This window comes from Equus caballus, chromosome 3 (genome assembly GCF_041296265.1).
Source record: "Equus caballus isolate H_3958 breed thoroughbred chromosome 3, TB-T2T, whole genome shotgun sequence".
NCBI classification, from domain to species: Eukaryota; Metazoa; Chordata; class Mammalia; order Perissodactyla; family Equidae; genus Equus; species Equus caballus.
Window position 1 is genome coordinate 90927615 of NC_091686.1, and position 27919 is coordinate 90955533.

Here is a 27919-nt window from a genome sequence, read left to right on the forward strand (position 1 = left end):
GATTAATTTGAATGGCAAAGGCCCTGCTTTTTATTTCTGGGAAAAATCATGAGTCCTGTGTCTTTGAAAAGGGGAGTATTTATTTAGGACAATTTGGAAGGAGTTCAGCAGAATCTTGGGGCATGAGAGGGCATCGTTTCTGCCAGATGTTCACAAGCAATGTGCTGATAGTTGTCAAAGGAAGGTGCTCATGAGACAGCCAGGAAAGAATATGTGAGCCTGGCTCCACACCAAAGGTAATGCACAGGGAAGGATAGGTGCTCTGCCAGCATGGGCTGCTTCTGGGCCGCTCGTGGGCAGCATTGCCCTCAGTTTCTCCTGCTGACTATGCTCTAATCCCTGAAGCCCCCTCCCCTAATCTCTAGACCCACCACCTTCCTCTATGGTCATAGCCACCCAACTCTTCTCTTCCTAGGAAGACTCTCATTTCGACTCCACTGGTTTGATACTCTTTCTCCCGATTCTCTTTCCACTGACCTGTTAGAGAATAATTCCCCAGTGCCTTCTCTTCAAATGAAAACTGTCTCTTGCAGATCAATACCTTGGCTTTCACTGCTTTAGCCACTTTGTGGACTAGTCGAGCTTTCAGAGTTTTCATATAGCAAAGATCTTTAATTCCATACCATTAGTTACATATAAGATACAGAAACGAAGCAACTTAATTCTTTCATGGACTAATTTTATTGTTTAAGAATCCATAAAATAAGGAATATGCCTATAATTTGTTCTTTTAACATGAACAAAATGTACATCTATTTCTTTCCTCTTAATGAAACGTTCTGAGACACAAATAATTTGTCAGAAATTGGTGAGATAACGAATTATTAGAAAAATAAAATTAAGCAAAGAGATCCTATATCTTCGTTAAGTAGATTTATGCACGTAAATAAATTCCTTTAACCAAAACTTTCTGTATGACATTTTATTCTGTTTATAATCTTAAATTCCCTTCAGGTGATAATGATTGAGTGATTGATATATTTATAAAGTGTGTGACATAGGCTAGTAAATGTTTTTATTGTTTTTAAGCAAAATTCAAAATACTGGGTTTCAGAGAAACTATCAGAAACTCTGCAAGCTTGAGCAGGCCACCCAAAGAATGTTTGTCTAGTCCTACTGTTATATTGCTTTTATAAAGTTTGGAAACATCAGGTGCTAATTCCCTAATTATGTGGTAACCATAGGCTGCCATTAAGAGTTCATTAAGCAGTTTCAAGTCATCTTGCCGAATCTGTGGGATTGCTCAGCATGTTGTTCTAAAGTCAGAATTCAGACAGATTCATAGGGTTAAGCTTCAAGCAATTAAACACAAGCTTCCACAAATTAAAATGTCATGATGATACAGGGGTTCTGATGAATAGGGGAGAAGGAGAGATATTCCAATTTATATATTCATTGAATTAAAGAGAGAAAATTTTAATAGGATTCACAGAATGTGGATACGTCAGCGCTCATGGTCAGAGTCACCGTTACTGACTTCTGGAGACTTGCAGGATCAAGATAAGAGTCATTAACTATACAAAATACTCTTCAGTTTGGGGACCTAGACACAGAACTAAATCAAGAAAGCAAGCAAAATATGCTGAAGAAAAGGATTCCATATAATCATGGTCTAATAAGAGAAAGACTAAGTGGGAAAAGAATATAAGCATTTGAGAAATGAAGAATGATTGGCAGAGACTATGCTAGGCCAAAAGGAAAACAGAAAAGGAGCCTCTGGAGAGGGGAAACAAAGTCAAGTGTCGTATCTGAATTCTTCCAGGAATTCCTCTGCACAATCATTCACAACACACTACTGAATATTCCATGAAGGCAGAAACTGGGCTTTATTCATCATGTTATCTAGCATAATGCCTACTGTATAATAGATATGCAGTAAATAGTTATTAAATGAATGATTGAATGAATATTGAAGATAACCCACAACAGAAAGAGTTGAATGGAGCAAGCTACCAACACTTCACCATGCAAACTCCATTCCTATCCAGCATGGTAAATCTCCAAACCCAAAAGAGATTGAAAAGGGGGAAATAACCACTGTCTAAGAGAGTATCACTTAATTCATTAACTCAAAGTAAGAACATGTATTGAGGTCCTAATTAGTATTAGTGTCAAATGCTGTGTCAAAGAGTAGCAAAGGGATGGCATGTGGAAGGTGGTCACAGGACTCCAAGGGCTATCAGTCTGCAATTTTTTAATCATACACAAATAATATATCAGTAGTACCAACTTATTTTTGGTGCTTTCTTTCCTCTGCTTCTTAGATGACAAGTCACTTAATTTCTTAATGTAATTTCTTGCATTGTTTGTAATTGTATCAAAAATCCTAGAGTTTCTTGCCTACTTGCTGATCGCTAAAAATGCAATATTTGCATTAGTAGATGCTTGTTTTAATAGAACATTACATGAGAATTTCTCTGGATAAATGAGATTTTAAATCTTTCAACTTGAAGAGTTTGGAAGATGGCAGTATAGGAGGACTCTGAACTCAACTCCCCCCACAGACACAGCAAATCAATAACTGTGAAACAATTTCCTCTGAGAGAGATCTGGAAACCAGATTTTTAAAAAACCCACAACAAGAGCCAACACTGACAGAGGTGCAAGAGGCAGAAATATACCTCTGCTTAGGAAAAAACCACATCCTAGCCTCGGCGATTCACAGTTGGCTGCCATCTCAAAGTCTACACAGAAATCGAAATATAGTGATATACACCTGAAATTTATATAATGTCATAAACCAATGTTACCTCAGTAAAAAACTACATAAATAAATCCTCCAACTTAATATTTCATATACAGAGAAACTCAAATTATAATTAGTTGATTAATAATGTTACTACCTTATGGTGTTGCTATAAGGAATAAATACGTCAGTGCACATAAATACTGAGAACAATGCCTGGCATTCCATACATACTGTTATTGTTTTTCCGGAGTGGCCCAAATAAACCCACTGGGACCAAACAGTCATCAAAAGTATTGCCTCGTTTTCACTGAAATATTATTCTACTGCCAAAGCTAGATTCAGTGAACCATGGATAGATAATAAATATGGCCAGAAACTTCTATTAATAACCATCCATCCTGAAGTTAATAAACAACATCGAGCAGTGGCCTTCCTTGAGTTAACCACATCATCCCCTTCCAGTCTCAACCTTTGCAATCTCGTGGCAATTTAATCAAATAATGTGATAGAAATTATAAGTTTTGATAAATTTTAGAAGTACAATTTAAAACTGAATAGAAGCTATTTAACTCTGCAGAAAAACCTTTTCTAGATGAAGATCAAACATTGGATAAATGACAAACTTTAAAATCTGCTAACCAAATGTTGAAGTTCAAAAGACCAGACTATATCAAAGCATGATATATTTACTCCTATAAATATCCGTATTTGTCATCGTAGCATTTCGAAAGCTAAAATTGGGAATTTTTATATAGCGCATTTTACTTTTAAAAACCAAAACAGCAAAAAGCAGAGGTCTTGTATTATTAGTTTTGATCCAGACAATCGATTTCTCTGACACTCAGTTATCTGAAAGTAAGAATAATAATAATTTTCCTGCTTATTTCATAAAATTTGGGGTACAATTAAGTTAAACAATATATATTTAAAAATTTTACATAATGTAAATTGTTCTGCAAATGCGTTATTTTTACATTATTTTATTTGTGTTGCAATGTTAGAATGCTCATAAATACAAGGACACTAACCAGAGACACGCATGTACATACATAGACGGAGGTTATACGTTATATTTGAGCCCTTAGAAAGGAGACACCAAATTACAGTAGGTGTTATAATCATTTTCCTTCTTTGAATCTATTTTTCTCTAATATAGTAATTTTAAATTTGTAGAAAGAGGGAAAATAAAAATTATGGAAACTACATTAGAAGATTCTAATAGCTTCAACTTAAAAGGTTGAAGATAAGGTCAAGAAATGACTACCGTCTGAAATTTAATCCCATAAGAATAAATTAGAAAAAATTAATGATCTTAATTATCTGCATCATTGACCCACTCCAAGAGACTTTGGAAATAATGTTGCTGCTAAGAGTAAGGTGTATCTCAAATCCAATCGTGCAAACTGGGTGATGAAAGCCATGAGCTATACAGTGGTTTTGTAATTTGTCTTGCATGAGATAACAGTGAATAATTTTTTTAAATAAATAATAATTCGTTTCTAAAATTTTTAAGTCATGAGGAGTAAAATTATTTACCTAGATAGAAATAGCCTTACTTACAACAGAATTTCTTAAAGAGAACTAAAACAGAACACGAACATCAGAGTGTACTGGTAGGATTTCTGGGCCTGTTCCTAAACCAACTAATTGACACATTAGGATACCAACAGGAAACATGTCTGTCAGGATCCATCTTTGGCTCAGGACAGACCCTCCTGGAGATCTAACCTAATCAGAAGCAAAAGTCATAGATCAATACATATCATCTTCATTTTCCTCGTTAAATACTGAAGACATAAGAACATTATGGAAGATTTTTATTAACTCTAGGGAACTAGATGAATTTCCCTTTTACAGTCTATGTCAATAATTCTCAAACTTTAATATATATAAGAACAACCTAAACAGCTTCTAATAAATGCATATTTCCGGGCCATGACTAGATTCTAGGTTTTCAGATTTCCAAATTGGCCTCTCTTGAGCATTATATTCTTGTCACCTCTGGAAGAGAAGAAAAACTCAAGCACCTGGATCTGAAGAGCCATAATGTAGACCAGCTCAAGGCCTTTGAGTGATTCACCAAGGAACCAAGGAACCACTCTCTACAGGGTCCACCTGAGCATCCAGGTGATCTTTCTCTCTCTGCCTCCTGGTTTATCAAGACCCTTAACAACCTTGATTAATATTGAACATCCTCAATTACCCAGAATTCTGTAGGGCAAATTAATTGACAAATGAAATAGAAATTTATTCTACTATCCCTTTTATAGACAACTTTCTAAATAAGCGGTGCTAAGAAGTAAAAATGTTTGAAGCAAATAGTTTCAATGACTATTCTCTTCACAGTTGAAATTTTTGCAAGGCATATGTCAATGCTTTATGAGACAGGAATAACAGAATGGGAAACTAATAGAGAGGAAGCAAAGTGATTTACAGAGTCTTTGAAAGTTTTTCTTTATATTTAAGGTTTCTTCTCAAGTTTCAAGTTGAGTGCTTTAAGGTTTTATAATTTAAAATAGGGAGAAAGACCTGACTGTTTCTTCAGTCACAGTTCCTTCCTTCAGTAAGATTGGCTGTGCTTTGGAACCTTAATCAAATATCCAAGATAAAACCCTCCATTTTTTCCTCCCTGAGAGAAATTGCTACATTCTAGTTACATCTTATTAAGCTTGCTCCTTACTTTCCAAGGGATATGAAAAATATACAGACATCCAGGGAAGACTCACATCTGGTCCCATACCCATGTATAGGAGTAATCGAATGGTAACTTCTGCTTTTAGCCCCTGGGGCTTCTCTACTACTGCATGGTGGGATGCCTATGGGAACCTACTTAGTCATCCTAAGACACATGCCTAAGACATATGTCACCCTTTATGACACACACATCCCTTAGCAAGTAGCAAGCATCCAAGTCAGCTCTCAACATAATGCTAGGTAGACCGTATTGAACAACTCCAAGGGGTGCTGTTCACACAATGATGTGAATGGAGCCCACTTAGAATAGTCAATTGGCAGCTCTGATCCAAGGTAGGAGCTCCTTTAACTTATCTTTTGTCCTAGAGAGATCAGAGAATATTCCCATGATGATGATGATGATGATGATGATGATCAAACTAATGATGACGGACAAAACTTGTGAATATCTCCCATGGGCTGATTACCTATATTGTAAAGAAAGAAGGACTAGCTGGAAAAAAAACTGCTTAAATATCAAAAACTTTGAGGTGGGGCTGGCCCCGTGGCTGAGTGGTTAAGTTTGTGCGCTCCACTGCAGGAGGCCCAGTGTTTCGTTGGTTCGAATCCTCGGGCCGACATGGCACTGCTCATCAAAACCACGCTGAGGCGGCATCCCACATGCCACAACTAGAAGGACCCACAACGAAGAATATACAACTAAGTACTGGGGGGCTTTGGGGAGAAAAAGGAAAAAAAATAAAATCTTAAAAAAAAAAACTTTGAGGAACGTTTACTAGTAACCATTATTGTCCTCTTAAAGCAGAGGGTAAATGGAATGAGGTTATTTTATTAGAAAATGACAGTTTCATTGGATTTTTTTCTCAAAAAAGGGCTGATGGAATTATGCATAGAAAAAACACCCAGTAAATGTTGTAACTTAATCTAGTACAAAAAATCTGACTTTGGAATTTCCTCTGTCTCCTATTTGTGAATTTATAGCACTATCAGAATAAAGCCATAGGGAGGAAAAGCTCTTCTCTTGTAGACTTTGAAGATTTAAGGTATTTACTCATAAATGATAGTTTTTGGAGAGATTTGAACAAATGAATTCAAATCAAAGTACTAAAATTAGTACAGCAGTTTTGTAAATAACCCTGCAAGTCATAAAGCCATTCAAATCATGACAAGCTAAATTAATCACAATGAATGCAAACATTTTTAAATTTAACTGTTACAGAGTCTCGGTCTACACCTTGGCAATAACAATTTCTGCATCAGATGAAACACAGAGGCCACTGAGATTCTCTCAACCTAATAGTCACATCTTGAGAAATCTATACAAATGTTGCCAACCTAGTCAAATATAGTCATCAGTTTTTGATTTTTTGGCTCCCTACCCTCTAGCGCCCAATCTGTGAAATCCTTCACGGGTAAATTCTGCATATGAAAAGAAACTTTGATCTTAACTGCTTTTGCCCTTTAATTTCTTTTTTAAATCCTCATGATGCAATCTTTCCAAATACTTCCTTTGAAATGAAAAATAGTCAACTAACTGATTAAAATCCTTTCTCCCCACCACTCTGGCATCCTTACACAACATCAAGGCACTGAATAATTTCATCACAAGAAATCATTTTATTTACATTGAAAAAGATATAAAATGGTATTACAATGAAAAATATTGGTTTGCTACCTTAATGATAGTGATTATGAATTCCAATCCTGAATTAACGATGTCTGTTTTTAACAGAAAATCATTTTACCAATGCTTCCAGGCAATTTCAAAAACTTGTCTTAACATTAGATCATTGCCAAAGACCCCAGCACCTGAATTATACATTCGTACATTACTGTGCAGAATCTATCACATTTTAAGGGCTCATTTTTTACTATAAGATCTGGATTTCAGTCTGTACACATATGGAGGAATAACTTTTTCAAGTGCTGCTGTAGAGTCCTTAAGGGCAAATGAATGGAGAAATGCACCTCAGAGGAAACAGGCAACCTCCGCAGGAATGGGAGAAAGTCAAAGGTTGCCTTTGTATCTTCCTAATATTCCAGCTGAATCCAACTCCACTGAACACAGCACTCAGTTTTTCCAGTTTAAATATTATACAGTTGATGATTAATGCTAAACTGGTGTCTTCAGGATGATAAACCAGAAATTAACTTCTAAGTTTTGCTCACATGCTCTGACCACTACAGTCTGTCTTTTTCTTGGCTAAGAAATAGACATATCGTCTTAGTTATTACACACTGGAAGAAAAGACCACTTAAATGTTAGAAATTTGACTTTGAGAAGTCAATCTAGTTTTCTTAGTGTAATGACCTTATTTTTAATCGATGGATGTTGAGACAATATCTTAGATGGGGGAGTGACTCATGAAGTATGTAGGAGTCATGAATAAGAGAGGCTTGCCTTAAACCAGAGAACAGACTGGTGTTGAGATGGTGAGTTAGGAACAAGTTTCAAAAGGAGCAAAGTGCAATGACTTACCTGTAATACTTTGGGTAAATTGTTAAATAGAGCTTGGCCAGCACTCACTTTGTATTTGACGCCTCTCACTGTACCATTTTTGCTTAAAATGTTGACTCTTCTTGTACCAAATGCCTTCTCACTGGCAGCCCTTGCTAACACCAGCAAGTTATCCTCGTCATTCTCATGCTCATCACCTTCTGATCCTATGTGGCCATTTTGCTGTCCCTCAGACTCACTTAGTCCATCTCTGCCACAGATACTGGCACATTCAGAATCCAGAGAGCCTGCTGGTTGCCCATCTTCATACACCTCCTTCAGAACTCGCCCGCTGTGAGATGACGCGATCCGAAACCGGACTTTCCGCGGCCTGTCATTTTCTGGTTTCGTCTCCCTTTTTAGCATGGTCACATCCACCCCCATAAACAGTTCACATAATTCTGCATTCCCTTGCTATTACGTTAGTTCACCTGCCACATGGCAATATTAGAGCTTAATTCTAGTGACAGCAGCAGTCACGAAACTAACATTGAAAGGAAAGAAGATTCCCAAGAACTTACAGTGCATCTGTGCTATTAATAATGAATGTGTGTGTGTGTGCTATGGTTACCTTTAAACTAAAACCTGCAAAATGATCCCAGCCTTTAAATATTAACTAGCCATGATGGATTCTTTAACAGGACAAGTGCAAGAAAGTGGCATGCAATGAAACAGAAAATAAGTACAGAACAAAGAAATGAAAGACTTGAATTTTGAAGCCAATGGTGAGTGAGAAAAGGATCTTAGCAGCAGAAATAGCTTTACAGTTCATTGTCCAGAGTGGAGGCCAGAGATAACATATGGAGTCAACTGTGTAGGAAGGGAGGTCCCAGACTTCTCACATTGCTCGTTTCTCCCGTCTTTCTCTCTCAATGGGCAATCTTGATAAAGGGAAATGAGCATGCTACAACCCTGCATAAAGCTATCAATATTGGTTCTTATTAAAGCATCAATTAGACTTTACCTACATTGTATAAGATGAATTTTCAATCTACATCTTCAGATACAAGTAGTTTTGCTAAAGAATAACTTTTTAACAGACTCTCAAAAGAGAACTTTGGCTTTGTGGCTTTCCCACTTCAGCTAGCGGAAAATGTTCTCTTCCACAGAGGGAAAGGTTTTGGAAAGGAAACATATGGAACAATGAGGGAAGAATGGAAAATCCTCCAAGCCAGCCAGATCAGCCAAAGCAATCCAAGTGATCAGCACTGATAAATACTCCATCCAAATCACCCATGCATAGAGAAGGTTCCTCCTTGCTCTGTGCCTGTGAATTTCCTGTCACTTTGGCAAACACTTGAAGAACCTCTTAAGATACAAGACCATATTGAAACTTAGACTATAGGGAGTACTCCCACCTGTCTGTACCTCCAGAGGGAGCATATATGCAGCTGGCCCTCACAATGCATGTCAAGTTTTTTAATGTTTATAATTTTATCTGGTTATGAACTTAATTTTTACTTATTTTATAAAATTCAGAAAATAGCACAAAATTGAAAAAAAAGTCACAAATAATATCACTAGAGATATTAATAATTTTGTGAATTTTCTCCCAGTCTGTATGAAGATGAGATGCTCTGATGCTCACAGAACTACATTGCCCAGCCTCTTGCATTTAAGAGGAGAGGGAATAAGTGCCTAGCGTTTTCTGATGGGATGTGAGCAAAAGTCATGTATCATTTGTGGACTAAGGTGGTTGGGACAGAGACAGTGCCTTGTCCATGCTATTTCTCTTCCTTCCCCACCTGCTATCTGGAAGACCCCAGCAATGTTGAAGCCAAATACTGAGCTTGTCAGAGTCACAGAGAAATTCACAGCTAACACCACCCTGAATTGGACTATAGACTATGCTATGAGCAAAAGTAAGCCTGTATTGTGTTAAGCAATGGAGACTGAAGTTTAAAGGCTGTTTGTTAGAGCAGCTATCATTACAGAATTTGACTAATGTGCTCTCATATATAAAATCATACTGCGCTTATTTAGTTTCTTGGTTTTTCCATTCAGATTTATATAGCGAGTCATTTCTTATATCTTTATTTCTGAAAAACATGAATTCAACGTATATACTAAAAGTCCTTCTAATAGCTATACTATGTTTTATTTTATTCTTTCTGGATTACCGGATGTTTAAGTTATTTAAAATATTTAGTAAAAAAAATGCTGTACTGAATATTCTTGCTCATAAATCAGTGTACATATATCTAAGTAGTTCTTTAGCACAAATTCCTTTGTGTAAAGTTAATGGGGCAAGAATTTTTTTAAATGTAGAACTTTTGATACAAACTGTGAATTGCTTATGAGAAAAGTTGTATAATTTATACTTCTACTAGTATGTGAGTTACTATTTACTGTACTCTTGTTAATGCCAACATTGAAAATTACCAGTTTTCAATACTTTTTACTTTGCCAAGTTGAAAAGCAGTGTTTCATTGGTGTTATATTTTCCCAACTTTGACCACTATTTTTTTCTTTTTTTATGTTTTTTTTTTTTTGAGGAAGATTAGCCCTGAGCTAACATCTGCTGTCAATCCTCCTGTTTTTTGCTGAGGAAGACTGGCCCAGGGCTAACATCCGTGCCCATCTTCCTCTACTTTATTTGTGGGATGTCTGCCACAGCATGGCTTGACAAGCAGTGCATAGATCAGCACCAGGGATCCGAACCAGCAAACCCCGGGCCGCCAAAGCGGAACGTGTGAACTTAACTGCTGTGCCACTGGGCTGGCCCCATGACCACTATTGATAATTTTCATTCTGAATATTTTCTTCCTATAGAACTCTCACTGAAGAGAAAGATGGAGAAATATGAGAATCTCTACCACATGGCTAATCAAATTGGCAATCAAACATTAGAGAATTCTATATAATGCCAAAAAAGAAACGGGGGAGGAAAAGAGGGAGAGAGAGAGCACTATGTCAACTATATCTAAGTGACAATATAAAGTGGCTTTAACTCGGCAAAGTATAAGAGTATATAGTCAAAGTATATAACAAGAGAACTTAAGCGAGGAAATATTTATTGGGGCAGAAGAAAAATAACAATGAAATTTTACATCCAAATGTCCAGATCTTTCAGAATACACAGTAATGAGTGGGAAGGGCAGGGATATTAGCTTAATCAAGAAAAAAATCAGGGGCTGGCCCCATAATCGATTGGTTGGGTTCCTATGCTCGTCTTCGGCAGCCTGGGGTTTCACTGGTTCAGATCCTGGGCGCAGACACGGCACCGCTCATCAAGTAATGATGAAGCAGCATTCCACATAGCACAACCAGAAGCACTCACAACTAGCATATACAACTATGTACTGGGGGGCTTTGGGGAGAACAAGAAGGAAAAAAAAAAAAGACTGGCAACAGATGTTAGCTCAGGCGACAATCTTTAAAAAAACAAATCAAAACTCTGTGTTTGTCCAAATTATTTCTCTGTCCTGAGCTCCCCACATAATCTACCCCAGTTCCACCTTTCTAGGCTTTTGAGTTGGAAACAGTGTACTGTAGCACAAGCAAGATTTTGCAGTCAAAGGAACCTTGGTTCCAATTCCAGCATATCTAAGTGAGACTCTTCTTTTCACTACCCAAATCTTCAATTTCCCAACAGTAGTATCGAGATAACAATATCTACCTCAGGAAGTTGTGCTTGCAAAGTATCTGGAACACATTATTCAATGTCTGTGATGGTGTGCATATATACCATGTGGATAGATAACTAATTTTAGCCTTAAGGCAAGACAATGGTTATACAAGAACACAGTCAATAAATATATTTGAAGAATAGAAAAAATTCACTAGAATGATAAGAAATTTTGTGATATTTTAAATATATATATTAAAAATATATATAGTGTATATATATGTACCTATATACATGCATGTATATGCATATATAATATTTTTAAATAATGAGCCTAGCTAAGAGTCATCTCTCTTTCAAGGATGAACTGAAAGTCCACTAGACTGGAAAGCAGCCCACCACAAGTACGAGGAAGTATCTGCTAGTGCGAGAAGTTTTATACCTTGATATATAATATATCCTTGATAATCGTAATTCACACTTCTATCTTAAGCTAAAATAAAAATTTAGCTATTCTTCTCAGTGGATAAATCTTTGCAATTCTTCTTTCATTCAAGCAATGAGTATTCTAGAAGTATCTATTGAGTGCCACCCAAGGATAAGACATAGCAGACACTACAGTAAATATAAAGACATATAAAAGTATGTCCACGCCTTCCGTTGGTAACATATGCTTAAACAAAATAGCTACAGTTCAGTACAGTGTCTTAAGAATATAGAATCCCTCTTCCTTGAAGTAACCAAATTTGTAGTCATCTCCAATTTAAGACATCAACACTATTCTCAACATTCTCCACCCTCATTCTGTTCACAATTTGTTCCCAGCTGCTTCATGTCAATAGAGCAACTTCTAACTACTCCATTTGCCACTTGTTGCCAGTATCAGTTTATTCCCTTTATTTTAGCAGGTTAGCATAACTTCCTTCAACAAGAATTTCCTTCTCTTCCTTCAGATGTACTCTTACAATCATTCATTCATTTAACAATATTTATTGAACACCTACTGAACGTCAGAGAGTTGCTAGATTTATACAGGTGACCCTAATGAGCATGTACCCTGACTTTAAAGGTAGATAGATAACATACAATAAATAAATATATAATAAAATTATAACAAGAATTACTAAGAACAAGTAGCTATAATGAGAAATAATAAAAGAAGTGAGCCTACTTTAGACCAAATAGCCACAGTAAGCCTCTCTGAAAAGGAGAAATTAAACTAGAGTCTACCAAACTTAAAAGAGGTTGATCACGTAAAGATCTGAGGTGGACAGGAGGAGCTGGAGATAGTTCCTCAGCTGCAGTGACATATGTAAAGGTCCAGAGGCAGAAAACCAGTAGGTTTGTTCAAAGAGCTAAGAAAAGGCAAAGTGGCTGAAGACAAGTTGACTCCCATTCTACAAAGCTCTTTTCAAAAGAGGACAAGACTAGCAAGACCTTTCCTTCCTAATCTAATCCTTAATTTATGCAACCCCCTCAAAACATGAAAAAAAACCTATAAATCATATTACCAATATAGAAATATTTCAAATATTCCTAGATTTGACATCAGTGGCCATCTATTTATTTAAAATAGTAAGTTACAAATTCCAGAAGGTATTTGGGCTTAGAATGCTGCATTAATGAAACTAGAACTATTTTGGAACAATACTATTAATGATGAATTCAAAGAAAAAAATTACCCCTTGGTCAATTCCCAGTAGAAATGGTAACCTAGCAGCTAGACTTAGGCCTGGATATTTGTCAGTGTCAGTTTTTTAATCAGACTATCTAATTGTTTCCGTATTTGTAGAGAAAGCATGACATAAAATATAATTATTCTTTTACTCATCCTGTCTCCAAATATTGCTCCACATACAGTTTTGTGTCTGATTACGATTGTGTGGTAAGAAGTAATTTTATCCATATTCCTGGCTTTTGCAGCATAATTTTTAAAAGTCCCCTGAATCATAGTAAATATGTGCAACATGCCTCCAGTTTTATAGCTATTTTATAACTATCACATTCACTATTTTGTTTTTTGGTCTTGAAAACACTAAACATTGATCATTGAAAGCGAAGCAGAAACTCTGCCAGTTGTTGGCAGAGTAAGTGTCTTTACTCCAGCAACACTTGGAACTGGAGAAGTAATAAAGCATGACTCGCTCCCCAAGCTCTGTTCCCAGAACTTCTGTGGATGGAGAGAACCTATCGATTTTCATTTTCTAACTACACTGGTGATTCGAGGGGAAAAAAGATTTACCAACCACCAGTGAAATAGAGAAAATAAGCTATCCCTGAAACTTTTCGGCTTATAGAATATTGAAACTTTCTTAACCAACACAAATACACAAATCAAAATTCACAGCTCAATTATTAATTTGAAGGGCAGAGAACTTCTAATCACAAAAAAAACGGAATGCATTACAGGAACTATTCTTTGAAAACAAGACTATTGCCTTATTATATATCAAGAAAGATGAATGATTTCTTAGTTTATAGATTAGTGGTTAAGAATGAGGGTTGTGGGGACACACAATGCTGGGTTTGAATCTTGGGTAGGCCTTCCTCTATGTGACCTGAGCCTCAGTTTCCCCATCTGTCAAATAGTAGTTCCTATTGCATAGAGTGTTTGGAAAGATTAAATAGAAGGATGTGTATGAAGTGTTTAGCATGCTGCTCAACAAATGATGGCTAGACATTATTATCAGTTACTTTAACTAAATACACACACTGTTTGGAGGACAGTGAGAAGAATGGGACTAGATCAGCACAATTAACTGGCAGGGAATCAAGGCAACCACATTCTGTTTCTGGTCTGATTCTAGGGCATCAAGGCTGAACCACTCTGTCATCACGTAGATCCTGGAGAAGGGCTCCAGTTTCCGGTAGCCTCACTCACTCTATATCTCCGGACTGAGAGGTTATTACATATTAAGTGCTGCACTGGGGGGAGGTGGTTTCAGTGCCAGCCCTATGGATTCTGGGTAGGCACAGCTGTCTCAGACTCCTGGAGCTGCACAGCTGTGGATTCAACATGCACCAGCACTTCCATTGGGTAAGTACCTAAACTCTCTAAAATTAGCAAAATCACAGATGAAGGAGGATCCATAAAGAGCCCCCGGAGCAACAGCTTCCCCAAATAGACTTTTCCAATTCGGTTTTCATCTTTGATTCCCCCGCTGTATCTTGTAGAATGTTTTGCATATAAACAGTGCTCAGAAAAATGTGTGCCGAATTAAAATTAGCTAAGTTAGATTTTAATGTCAGAACAAACTGACCTCATATTCAGGAGAAAGGTAAATAACTAACATGATTACTTCCATCTCTTTCTGTCCTGCTTCCACTCCCTATGCAAGGTGGGAAATAACGTTTATTTACTTTTCAGGCAAAAGATTGGAGTCATATAATGCTATTGGTGTCATCAAGGCACCATCTACACTATATTAGAAATTGTTGAATGCTAGAGAGTAAATAGTGTACTCTGCCTATAGTCCAAGAAGAAATCAAAGAGCAATAAATCAAGTTTACCTATTAGGTGTTGAAAGTTGACTTGGCTGCCTTAAACTGATAAAAGCCATGTGATTCAAGCATCCAGTCCACTCAGCACCAGGTAGCTATAGGCTCAAGCTTCATTCTCGAGCATGAAAGGAGGATTTTGCTATTTCCTCTTGAATAAGAAGTTTCTTGTGTATTGTGTGGCTAAGGTTCTTCAAACTGGAATAAAAAAAAGAAATCACTTTTACGTTATTCTTCAATCTGACTGTCACTATGTAGACTACTTATAAATATGTCTTATGGTAGAAAGGTTTTTCAACTAACTGTGTTATTACTCCAGGATATTGGTGTATGGATTTGACATTTTTTAATACCTAATAAAGAGACTATCAATGGATAAAATTACACTTATATTTATCCTACACTTGGGAAGTTTACATCTCAAAAACCTATTTGAAACCACGCCAAAAACAAATCCAACTGGCGTGGAGAAAAGGGCAGACAGGATAAATGAACATGGCACTCAAGAATAAAGATGAATGAATAAAGCTTTTAAAACGCAGAATCAGACCCAGAGATACTCAAAGTATCTTACTAAATATTATAAAGACCACAGTTTACCCTTGAGATTTTTCCAGAATCAGAACAGAAGCAAGAGAACAGAGAAATAGAGTCACAGTATTAGAAACATCAGCCTAGGAAACTAAAAGCAGTGTTCCAGATCAGCAGCAGATCTCAGCACAATGTCAGTGCTCAGTGTGGCAGCTTAAGACTGGAAATCTCTGGAGCATGAATTTATGTTGCCCTAGTGAGAATGTGCTTGCAGAAAGTGTAAAGATCCTTAAGAATTTTCAAATCTACTGAGATAAAATGGCAATGCTCTCAGCGATGACCCTGCTGATAAATTTTTCTTAGTCATTATTTTTAAATTGGTGAAAAGGTAGAATGTCAAGAGAAACATGCAAGCTGACTGGAAAAATACAGATTAAAGAAATTCTTATTCTGAGACAGACTCTGTCTTATTCTTGTGGTTGAGTTTTTTAAATCACTGAAAGTTTAACATACATTATCTTTTACCAATAAATGGTACAAATTTAAAATGAATGGGCGTTGCCTCTTTAAAGTATCACAAATGATATTTCATAACCATGTTACCTTTTTTCTTCCAAGAGCAGGATGCTAGAGTGGAGCCCTGGGACAACCTAACTCTATTATCCTATCATCGTTGCCAAGGTAACAGGGGACTGTTGATTCTACTGTCTGAGACGAAGGTTAAAACTGGCAAGGAGAGGAAAAACGGGGAGCCAGCAAGACAAAAAACCTGTGTTCATTTAGAAATCTAGAGATTTTGTTTGTTTGTCTTTCTGGTGAGATTATAGTTTTGAGTCCACAAACAAACTAGAAAGTTTCTTAAGAGCACATGAGTGGTGCCCAAGAAAGGCTAGGAAAGTTCCCTTGAAGAGAAGGCGTGATGGGATATAAATTACGAGCTCTGTGGCTGAAAAAGCACATGACCCCAGAAATCATGCAGTCCAGTCAAATCTCCCAAAGTAGCAATTACACATTGAAGAGGGGGCTTTTACAGTATAGTTTTGCATCATCTTTCACAAAATGAGTTAATGCGATTTCCAAAGCTTTTGCAAATATAAACTTGGAACTCTAAGATAATCGGACTGATTTGTCTTTGATCTGCTCTGTTTGCAAAGAGAATCTTTTTCCAGTATGAATATGTAAGTCATATTAGAAACGAAATAAAAATTCATTAATCACTTATATCGACTGCCCACCATTAGGAGAGATGCACAAAGGATGTTTGAGATAATCTTTGCTCTCAAGAAGTTTATCATCTTCTTGAGGGGAACAAACTACAGTTAAAATTAAATTCCTTACAAACAAGGGAATATGTGTGCAAATTGAGTAAAAGATCATTCCTGTTGGGCTAAAATAGCATAATAGAACATGGATCATTATACTTCCTCTGCCTCTTCGTTTTGCACAAACTGCAATGTTTAGGGATCACTCCTGGTTTGCGGCTGAAAGAAATGTGAGTGTGGCTGGGTGGGTGGTATTATCTGTTGTATTTTGTCAGGATCAGGGAAGCCGAGAGTGAGTAGGTGGGTTGTGTGAGGGAATAATGGTGATGACATCTTGGTGTCTGTTTCCCTCTTGGAACCTTGGAACGGTTTGAAGCCCTAAGATTGCAGGGTGGCAACCAGAAGCTGGGAGTCTCTTAGAAGACTCCATGGGCTCCAGGGATAAGCCTTGCTGCTTTGGAACCCAGGGGATAAAATGAGACGAGGAGTTGAGATGACCATTGTCCCCACTTCTGCACAAAAACTCCTACATCTCTGACACCCTGGAGATTAACCCTTGCTCGGAGCATTAGAAGACAGCGCCCTTGATGTGGACATTGTGGCTTCTCGAGGAGCAGGGGCAGCAGTTGACATCTGTAAGTCCTCTCCAGGAAGCTTCAGGGTGGTGGGTATTGATAAGAAGGAGCCAAAGGGGGAAAGCGCACCACATGGGGCTGTATTGTTTTCCCTGTGAGATGCACGGAACATCCCTTTCCTCAATTCTGTAGGCTTTGGAGTTCGACACTGAGGTCCACTATCCATGAGTTGAAGGCTCAGAGCCACTGTAATTTAGGAATCATTTGTTCCCTCAGGCGGTGGAAGCCTGCAACATATGCTCACCACTACATGAATGTGAAGGGCCCAACCTAGAATGCTGTTCAGGTAGTTAAAAGAGGAATCTGAGGATCCTACCACTTTTGAGTATTTACTACCATATTTCATCAATTCTAAGACACATTTTTTTTCATGTTAGCATATTTGAAATTGGTGTGCAGCTGACCCTCGGATCACTCAGAGACAGTCAGAACATAGCTCTCGTCGCCTGCACATTAAAACCTGCACACTGGTGTCACTGGCTTGGAAGAAAATCTGAGACAATAGCAAAATACACTTTTAAGAAACGCTGCACCATCAATGCTCTGGATTGCAGGAAGGAGCGATCGCACTGTGTGAAAAAGCACACACATCAATGACTCCAAGTGGAAAAGCGATTAGCAAGAGTTAAACTCTGCCTACAAACACATTTAGAAATATCCTAATCAATTTATTTTATATTTATTTGCCTTCATATGTATGCTCAAGAGCCATATATAAGGGCAATCTATGTATAAATACTTCTAAAAGAGTTTTTTCCATATGTTTAAAATAACAATTTCAAGTCACAATAAAATATTGTGCCATGGTTAAATTAGCAGGGTTTTTTTTTTTTCTTTCTCAGTGTTTCATAAATAAGGATGCATCTTTCAACTGATAACATCTTAGATTCAATGAATATGGGTGTATGTGACAAGATGCACATACACGTAACTTTTATTTAACACTGTGCAGCAGCCAAAGGGACAGGCAAGAAAGAACTTCATTGCCAGAAAGGATGCATTCTTACCAGAGGTCTGTCAGGAACACACTGGGATCCAGAGGATTGGCCATTCATTTATTTGTTATCTCTGTAAGGGCACCTTTCTATCCAATAAATTGAGTCTCAGAGGGGCATCCAAGATTTCCTTCTCCCCACTCCCATCTCCCCCCACCCTGTCTTTTCTGCTTCTCTGCTCTCCTCCCAGGAGCCCAGCTCCATTTGACTGTCGCTCTGCGCAGTCAGAGCCACTGAATCTGGGTCTTGTCGCCCCTCTATGGGAACAAGCTCAGGTCTTTCAAATATTTCAGAAAGGAGCATCTCTGAAACCACCAAGATGTTCTACTGCGTATACTGATTACATCTCATGGCATAAATGCAATGTGTTATTGGTGGCAGGGGATGTCCTCGCCCGCAGGGTGAAGATGGGAAGGAACGAACCGGGTGAAACAGACAGAGAACACTGCTTGTTACTTTATTTAATCTCATAACATTTCTGAGATAAGGGATAATGAAACAACCATTTTACAGATGGGAAAATTGGGAGTAAATGGTGAGTCAAGCCCTAACTCTAACGTGGACAGACAGAGTGAGGAGCTAGAGCAGCACGTTAGCTGTAACTTCCGTTGGGGGAAATAATCTGATATTTTCCTTAAAATAGTAATAAGCAGAGTGTGTGCTAACATGACCCTTCATATATGTTTACAAATGTTTGTTTATGAAGAATTTATGAAGACTTACTTATGGGAAATCTCATTTGATGTAAGACAAAACAGCTGTCATTATTTCAAATTATATTTACCCCACTCAATTCTTATAGGGACTAAAAGAAGGCTACAAAAGTGCATACGATATAGCAACATAAAATAAATTTAAAACATTTAGGAAGGAGGCATAAGAAAAATAAAAATAAGAGGTAAATATCAATATATCTACTTCCCAGATTGAATAAATGGAGGCACAATGAGATAAAGTTATTCCTGGTTCATTGTTAATCCCACCATCCTGTGTCCTATACAAATGGAACATTTGAGCTGAACTTGAGTGCCAGCAACCTTTCAGAAAGTCAGAAAATCAATAGCCATCTTTATACTTTCACTTTTTCCCTTACAAACCCAATTGCTTAATTTCCCAACCCATTCACTTATTCAGGAAATACTTTTCAGCATGTTTTGTGTACCCAGCATTGCCCTTGGCCCTGTCCATACAGATATGAACAAGGCTACTCCTCACCCGCGCAGAAAGTGGCCTGCTCTCCTTCCTCTTCAAGTCATCCTCCAGTTAAAATATCAACACAGAACAATTTGAACATGAATATTTTAACCTCCAAAAGTTCCCAAGCTACCTGCAATCACGTGTGTTTAAAATGGTAGTACTCTGAAAGTAGCATTCTTCACAGAAAATAATTCTCTCTGTTCCAAGTAAGTAAACAAGAAAAAAGTGAGACGTCTAGTACACAGTCTGCTTTGAGCTCCCTTAATTAAGGAATAAATTTGCCCTTCGTAAATGGCTAACTTAAAGTTTACTGTCTGGATACAAAGCACAGCACGTAGTGAATAACATCCTATCATCAAAAAACAGCATTTTCATGGAAGGTTATTTCATCTTTTTCAGAAGTTTTCCTCGCCCCTACACAAAAGTCTTAGTAAATCTCAGACAAATGCAGAAGGTTACATTTTAGAAGGGAATCATAATCAGCACTCCTGTCTTTCCTTTTCTTATGCTTGGATTTCTGTAATTCCTTTTACGTATATCATTTTGTACTCTATGGATAGAAAATCTTCAATCTAAAAGGTTGAAGACTCTCTTTAAAAGATATCAAGAGTGAATTCTCCAAAACCAATTTATGGCAAGTCATTGATGATCTGAAAGTATCATCTTAACCCTCAATACAAACTTGCAGATTTGTATCAGAGATGGTGTGGGGGAGGGGAAGAATAATCAATATGTACATCCTGAAAAGACTGAATCACTGTAGAATGTAACATAAATGTTGGCTTCGTTTTACTCAACAAGGAAACTTGCAAGGAAGTTTAGCTTTATCAAAAGTAAATATATTGCTAAAACTGAGGGGTTTTATTTTTTTTAATTACCTTCTATCCTAAGATAATTCTGGCCAGTGAGTCTAGGCACTTGCATTGGTCTTCCTCTACATAGGGGACATGACATACCTCATAGTTGGTTTTTACTTCCATTGACTAAATGCGTGCCCAGCAACGTGATTGTCAGAGCATATGATGTGTAGAGTTGCTCTGGAAGCGAAGTTTCCATTTCTTTTCAGTTTATCCTTTAATTTATTGAATCATTTCTCTTAATACAGTCGAAGTTTCATTAGTTTCCTCTAACCAAAGAGTTACACTTAGGAACACTCCAAGATTGGTAAGGAGTAGATTCCTGACCATGTCCAAATGTCAGTGATGCAATTTATTAATTTGAGTTAATTCAAATTTATTATTTTGAATAATTAGGTTTTTATTAATTAACAGAATTAATTCAATTTCTTAATTTGTTTATGTCCTATCTTAGAAGCATATTTTACCTGAATGTCACAAAATAAGATATCAGTTAAACAAATGATGACAGTCCAATAATGAAAGTCTAGTTTTAAATATAAACATTAGAATGCTATTTTAAATTATGAAAAATGCCCATGGTAAAACAGTTTTAGAAGTAAATTATATAACAAGAGAATTTCTATTTTTTTAAATATAGACAGAAAGCTAATTAAATACATAAACGTTGGTGGATGTGTGGCAAATTGAGAGCCTTCTAAAATTACTCAGGGTATGTACACTGAGGCAAACATTCTGGATCCCATGACCCAGCAAACCCACTCAGGCGTATATAACGTTACCTCTCAGGTCCACGAGAGGACGTGTATGAGGAAGTTTATTTCAGTATTGTGTGGAGCTGTGGGAAATTAGAAGCAATAGCCCTGCCAAATGCCATCTAGAAATTGGGATCAATAAGCTAAATTTATGCATAACCCTGATATATCTTTAATGCATAGTATTAGTGTTGAGTAAAATAATTTAGAAATAGAATGGGTTCTATAGACAATAATATATCATACAAGTAGAATAAAAACAAATGCATGCACAAACAACATGACATATTTTGCTACGGTGATATAAATTGAAGTGTATTCCACAGGTGCACATAAGGTAAAGGATGGAAATGGGAGTGGGAATAGAGGAGGAAGGAGGAAAGAGAGGCTTTGCATAGACCGGTGGTGACAGAGCACCATGATGGACGGGTTAATATAATTAACTGAACCCACTGTAACCAGAAAATAGAGATGTGATTATCTCGTGGTTGAAATGTTATGACTAGTTTTTTACTTTTTTATGCTTTTCTGTATTTTCAGATGAGTATGTGTTATCTTCATATTTTAATAAGTAAAGCATAGTTATTCCTCAGATTTTTATAGTTATATTTACCCAAGTTTAATTTACAAACAAAAAAACTCACTTTCGAAGCTACAGATTCATGATTTTGACAAACATGTACCAGACTCAGATTTTTAAGTGACTTGCTTGAACCAGATTTTCGATACCAAAATCCAGTGCTCTTTCCACTACATCAAAATACTTTTAAAAATTACCCAAAAACTTTCATTCATTTCTGCTTGTATTTCATAATACATCATACCATTTTTTTTGCCTTGAAAAATTAATTACTATAATAAACGTTTCCATAGAACTGCACATGAGAGGACATCATTAGGCGAGCCCTTTGTTACGTGAAACAATGGAATTGAAAGAAAATAATTTTTGGCAGTGAAACAGCAGAGACCAGACAGGAAATCAGGACACCACGAGCCTGACATTTACTTTGGTGAATTTTAATGACTAGCCTTTCTTCTGGATAGCATTTGACCCACCTTAAAAGTATACAAAGCCAAGACTGCATACATTTATATTATGCCATTCTAGAAAGAGCCATAACTTCCAAGTCACTCTCAGTTTCCTTCTTTCCACCTGCCACAGATCATTTTAGGGCTTCAAAGGAGTTCAAAGAGAAATTAAGAGCAGAGGTAAGCAGCTAGACAGGCACATATAGTAAAACTAACGTTGAAGAGTAAGAAAAATGAGCTGCTGGCGTCCAACTGACATAGCACAGTGAGTCTAGACACAGGAAGATGGATACGATGTGAGGTCAGCCACCCAGACGACGGATGATATGCCTACAGCTGTTAGGACATTGTTCCCAACTAGACTGGCAACAGCTTGTAGTCTAGGTTAGAAATCAGATCTCCCTCTCCCAAAATAAATTAATTAACACCTACCACTCTGAATTAAATAGCCCTGTCTACCTGCCCAGCTTCTGTCAGCATTCTTTCTTCCTTAATGCTTCTGCCTTCTCTGAGCTTTCCAACTGCCCTCAGAGCTGCCAAGCAGGCGGTTCCTGTTCTTTAATTCTGTTTTATCATGTCAGGAGATTGCAATCAAGCCTTAATAACATTCTGCAGCCTGTGGAGACATTAACCGTCCCTAAAGCCCAGCTAAATTTTTGTTACAGGCATCTGCTCAAGAGATCAAAGTCTGTCCAGGCTCAGCCAGCACAATACACACACTCCAAAGGAGTATCAATTGGGAGGCACAGAAAATGGACTAGTATCTTTAAATGTATTCCTTCATCAGCTTTCTTATTCCTATTCGAAGTACTCAAAGATCACCATGTGGTATTCTGTAATCTAGAAGATGACCAAGGAGAGTTGAGACTTAAAATCTTGAGAAGCATATTCTACTAAGCTGTCCAGGTGGCACTCGACTCATGAAGTTACTTTGTGAGTAAGATTTTGCAATCCTTTAGTGCTTTAGCTTCCAATGGCTCTCACATGCTGTCTAACACATCAGATCGTAAAAATGGGATCTGAAGAAGCTGATTTTGCAAAATGATCACCCAAATAGCTTCTTAGTGACAGAAAATTTTAACTTTCAATCAGATGATGATGTTGGCAGCCAAAAAGGTCAGATTTTCCATCAGCAATTATTTGCAAACTCAGACATCTATTACCCGAAGCATAGCTTTCTCTATATGTATAGCAGAGCAAATTTGAGCTTTAAAAATTAAAACAAGTGAATGAGTTTAAAACTTTATGCCCAAAAGATATATTTGTGTTGCAGGAAAATGTTTAAAGATATCAATCTCTCTTTTGCTCTCTCTGCTTTGGGAAACTGTAAGCAAAGCCCATCCTTTCATTTTTCAACCACCAAATGAGCCCTCATAATTCTTATAGGATCCTAAAGAGGCATGGTCCAAAATAATACTCTAATTAAAGTTTTCCAGTCAGGGGTTCTAAACAATGGACGATGATTTAGAATCTTTCTAGTCAGCGTGTGGTCCTCAGACCATTAGCATCATGTGGTTTGAGAGCTTGTTGGAAATGCAGACCCTCAGACCCCAGCTAGAGCTAATGAATCAGAATCTGACTTGTTTTGTTTTGTTTTGTTTGGGTTTGGGGTTTTTTGTGAGGAAAATTGGCCCTGAGCTAACACCTGTGCAAATTCCTCTTTTGTATGTGGGATGCCACCACAGCATGGCTTGATGAGTGGTGCTAGGTCTGTGCCCAGGATCCAGGCCTGCAAATCTCAGCCAAAGTGGACCACACAAACTTAACCACTATGCCACAGGGCCGGCCCCAGAATCTGACTTTTAACAAGATCCCCAGGGGATTCCCATGCATCTCAAAGTTCGAGAAATGCTTGTTTAGAGCAAGTAAAACAGAATTTCTAACATATCTATATGGAATGTTCCTTACATCTATACATTGTGGAATAAAGCCATATCTGCTAAATCTGGATGTTTATTAAACTCAGTTCAAAGAAATACATACTTTTTTAAGCTAGTATAGATTTGCAGGGATAAACAATGTTTATTAACCCAATCACTTTATGAGGAGGAAAGGAAAATAGCCTCCTTTACCCTCCATACCTACTCTAGAGAGATAAACCAGGCATTCTTTGTCTGTCTAGGGTCAACAGTAGTCCCAGTTTGCCTGAGAGAGGGGTGGGGTGTTTTCTGGGACCAGGGGTTTTCAGTGCTAAAATGGGAACCATGTTGGACAGAAAAGGATGGCTGATTTTATATCTCTCCAAATACTTATTTTCTTGCAAATTTTAAGGGATTATTCTTATTAATTTATATGCCCATAATCTTTTTTTAATTTTATAGATTATAGCCACTCCTCACAATACCTAAGGTCAGTACAAATCTTATTCTAAAACCAAGACCCCCATTTATTAGATTTACTTCCTACTGGAAATTTTCAGAGGAGCCCCAGGGGAGCATGGAAATAGGACATCTCAGCCTCTTGTGTCATGGGACGGCTCGGGAAGAGAGAGGGCAGACCCCAATATTGGGGTAGGCTGTGAAGATTCCTGTGAGCACAGACATGCCAGAAGAGAAAAAAGCATGAAAGCAAATTTCTCTAGCTTCTCAATTCGGCTTGATGCCAAAGACAGCAAACATTTCGGTGTATATATTGTACTGGATGCCCTCTTTAGGGAGTGTGGGTGGAGCCTATCCCTGGTTTCAGGAGACCTCTGACCCACCCCTGATCATTTGGCTTGTCTCTCCAGGAAATCACTAAATGCATGCAGTGATTCTCTCCAGTCTTTGTGGGCATGGAATTTAGGAGCATTCTTGGAGTGATTATTTTTCACCAAATGCACAGAGAAACTGAGAGATCTCTTTGTAAAGAAGGGAAAAGAGGAAATACAGTTGTCCAGAGGAAAACAGAAGCAGAGTTTGGGGTGGAGGACAACAGCAGGAGAGACAGAGAGATATTCCTTAGTTCCTGGTCTCATTCCTGTGCTGGTTCCAGTCAAATTGCAGGAGAATGCAATTTCCCAGCCTATTTGGCTCCAGGCATTTCTTGAGGTTCATGGGATTTGAGGAACCCCCATTGGGAAATGGTTCCAGCTTCCGCCTTCCACCTTCCTGCAGGCTCCTGCTCCACGTGCGGACCATAGCAATGTCCTCACAGGTCCTCTTATCTGGACTCTCTCTGAATTGACTATTTTGCCCATTTCTCTTTTTGATTTCTGACCTTGCAGTGCCTTCTTAGTGTTCAAGAGCTTGAGTATTAGGGTGTCACCCTCTGGTCCAAATGTCCCAGCACTGGGTCAGTGCTCTCCAGGATTAGGGGATTTTGTAGGCTCTACAAATCCCTCTGCATCTGTGTATTCTAGCCTGAGCTCTCTCCAAATAAAGAACCAATTAATCTCCTTTATACAGGATCCAGCAGTAGGTGAGATGCCGTGGAAGGACTGTGGACCCAGGAGGCAATGGCCTTGCATTAAAATACTAGCTGAGCCAAATTGTGTGACTTTGGTCAGTTGTTTTTTGTTTTTAATTTCCCTGGACTTCCTTTTCTTTGCCTGTAAAATATTAGGTCTAGCCATATGAAATTGTCATTTCTGTAGGTCAAAAGTGTTAGAGTATAAGTAACTTCACATGGATAAACCTAGCAGTACTGTATCTGTCTCACCGGTGAGTGAAGATTAGGATTTTTAATGCTTAGTGTTTTTAAGTATCTGGCAAAAGTACTTCCCAATGAGTAACAGCTATTAATCCTAACCCTAATGTGTTGTTGCTATTGTTTTCCAGCATGAGGTCTTTGTGTCCATGGGTACTTTATGACGAGGAGGAGGAGGAGGAAGTAACACAGCGCAAGCCGTCCAACCTCCCCAAGCTGCCAGGCTCGCCAGCTTACTAACCCCAGAGTGCAGTTTCTTGACAGAACATGGTCTGCTGAGCTGAGCAGGGCACGTGGAGAACAGGTGGCAACAACAAAGCCGCTGCAGGTGCTCAATGAACTGAAGTGTGACAGCCAACAGCAGCAGGGTGAGCGGCCCAAGCTTTCAGAGGATGCCTAGAAGCAGAGGGTTGTGTGGGGGCAAAGGGCAAACCGAGAAAAGAGAGGCAGCAGTTTATCCTACAGCGGCCATCAGGCTTTGGTTGAGTCAAGTCTCCAGACAAAAAGGTTTCTCAAACTAGAGCCACAAATTGAATCCAGCCTTTTACAAAGCAAACTCACCATAACACCATCTTTCTGTGACCACAGGGTGGGAAAGGCTGCCTTCGGACCAGCAATGCTTCTACTCCACACTGACAATCACCTATATCAGTGGTCAGGCTCTGACGGGGCAGGTCGGCCAGTCCTCATATGGCTAGTGCCTAAGGGGTCCTTCCTGGGAAAGGCAATGCCACAGCAGAGTCCACTCCTTATTTCAAAAATTCTAAAATGATAAACACCCAGGGCCCAAAGTCTGTGTAGAATGGTTCAAGCATTCCCTCTTTCTGGACCACGTCCTCTTAAATAAATACATCACCTGCTCCCCAACTTCCCCAATGTCACACTATCAGTAGGGTGACCAGCTTGCTGTTCAGGTTGCCTGAGACAGTCCCAGTTGATGTCTACCCAAGAATTACTAAATAGTTCTTGTTTTCATACTCATGGTATCTCCATTAGACAATAAATGATATATTTATGATGGTATTCCCTGACAGATAAAACCTATCACTATTTTCCTTAATCTACTTTATCCTTTTTATTATTTTTTATTTCTTTATATTATACATATTTATCAATATTATTTATTATCTTCATATTTTGCAATGATTTGTCTCCTATGGTCTATCTTCCCTATGTTAACTTCTCTGGAGCAAAGACTTAAACAATTTTGATAAATGCTATATCCCAGCATCTAGAACAATGACTGTCACTTGGAAGGTCTTCCAAAAATGTCCGTTGAATGAATTAAAAAATGAAGGAATAAGATAAATTTCCCTCCCAAATATTAATATTTGTTTTAATGCTCCAGTGAAATAATAATAAAGTTAATTAACTAAGTCAATACCCAGTCCTTTCTTAAAATGCCTTCAACATTCTTACAAAGCAATATGTTTTCACAGATTTGTTGTCTTGATGTATTTCCACCAACCTGCTCTGGACCCCCCGCTCTCCACATACTCAGTAGAATACCTCACCAATGACATTTGGCAGACATGTTTTCAAATTGCCTGCCTTGGCCATGCTTCTTCATAGTGTCCATTCCAGCACCTCTACCAAGTGGGTAGTGGGTCATATGACCCTGTCCCTTGAACGACCCAATCAGATGACTTGGAATTAGAACACAGCAATTCTACATGCTTCAAAGAGAAAAAAAGATGGAGAAAGCAGCTGACTTGATTCCTGGGGATTTCCAGCTCTCGGCCCTCATGAGGCCTGGCAAATTGTCCTGCCATGGACACCTCTAGCTTATCCCGCTGTGAATAGCTTTATGTTGCTTACAACCAACAACCCTGAGTCACTAGGGAAAATTCACCAAAAGAGTTGCTCCTTCTTATTACTACAAAGCACCATCCAGGCATAAACTTCCTGTTGCTCACTTCACTGGGACCTGAAACTCCTTATGGGAAAATCTTTAACTCTCTGGATCTGATATGTACATAGATTGGCTCTAGGAAAATGGAGCATTTGAGTGAAAATATATTGAAGATTTAAAGCAACTTCATGACTTTCCTTTACTCCACATGCCCACCAGGCATTTTCAACAAA

At 38.0% G+C, this 27919-nt stretch overlaps 1 protein-coding gene and 1 long non-coding RNA gene across 6 annotated transcripts in view; one reads left to right on the forward strand and one right to left on the reverse strand.

Annotated features, from left to right (window-relative positions):
* GRXCR1 (glutaredoxin and cysteine rich domain containing 1) overlaps positions 1-8954 on the reverse strand; it is a 116965-nt gene extending 108011 nt beyond the window's left edge. The window contains exon 1 of the mRNA XM_001496545.6: positions 7863-8954. Within this exon, the coding sequence (XP_001496595.3) occupies positions 7863-8264 (402 nt within the window). The 5' untranslated portion in view covers positions 8265-8954. The remainder of the gene's footprint in view (positions 1-7862) is intronic.
* Positions 5591-27870, forward strand: LOC102150832 (uncharacterized). Of its 5 annotated transcripts, none has more exons than XR_011437599.1 (8): positions 5611-5716; positions 8522-8605; positions 14256-14485; positions 16096-16158; positions 17116-17374; positions 22873-23140; positions 25966-26202; positions 27274-27870. It is a non-coding gene; the product is annotated as an uncharacterized lncRNA (long non-coding RNA). The 5 variants fall into 5 exon arrangements; XR_011437600.1 differs by having other exon boundaries at positions 16101-16158; XR_011437597.1 differs by lacking the exon at positions 17116-17374 and having other exon boundaries at positions 5591-5716.
* The last annotated feature ends 49 nt before the right edge of the window (positions 27871-27919 follow it).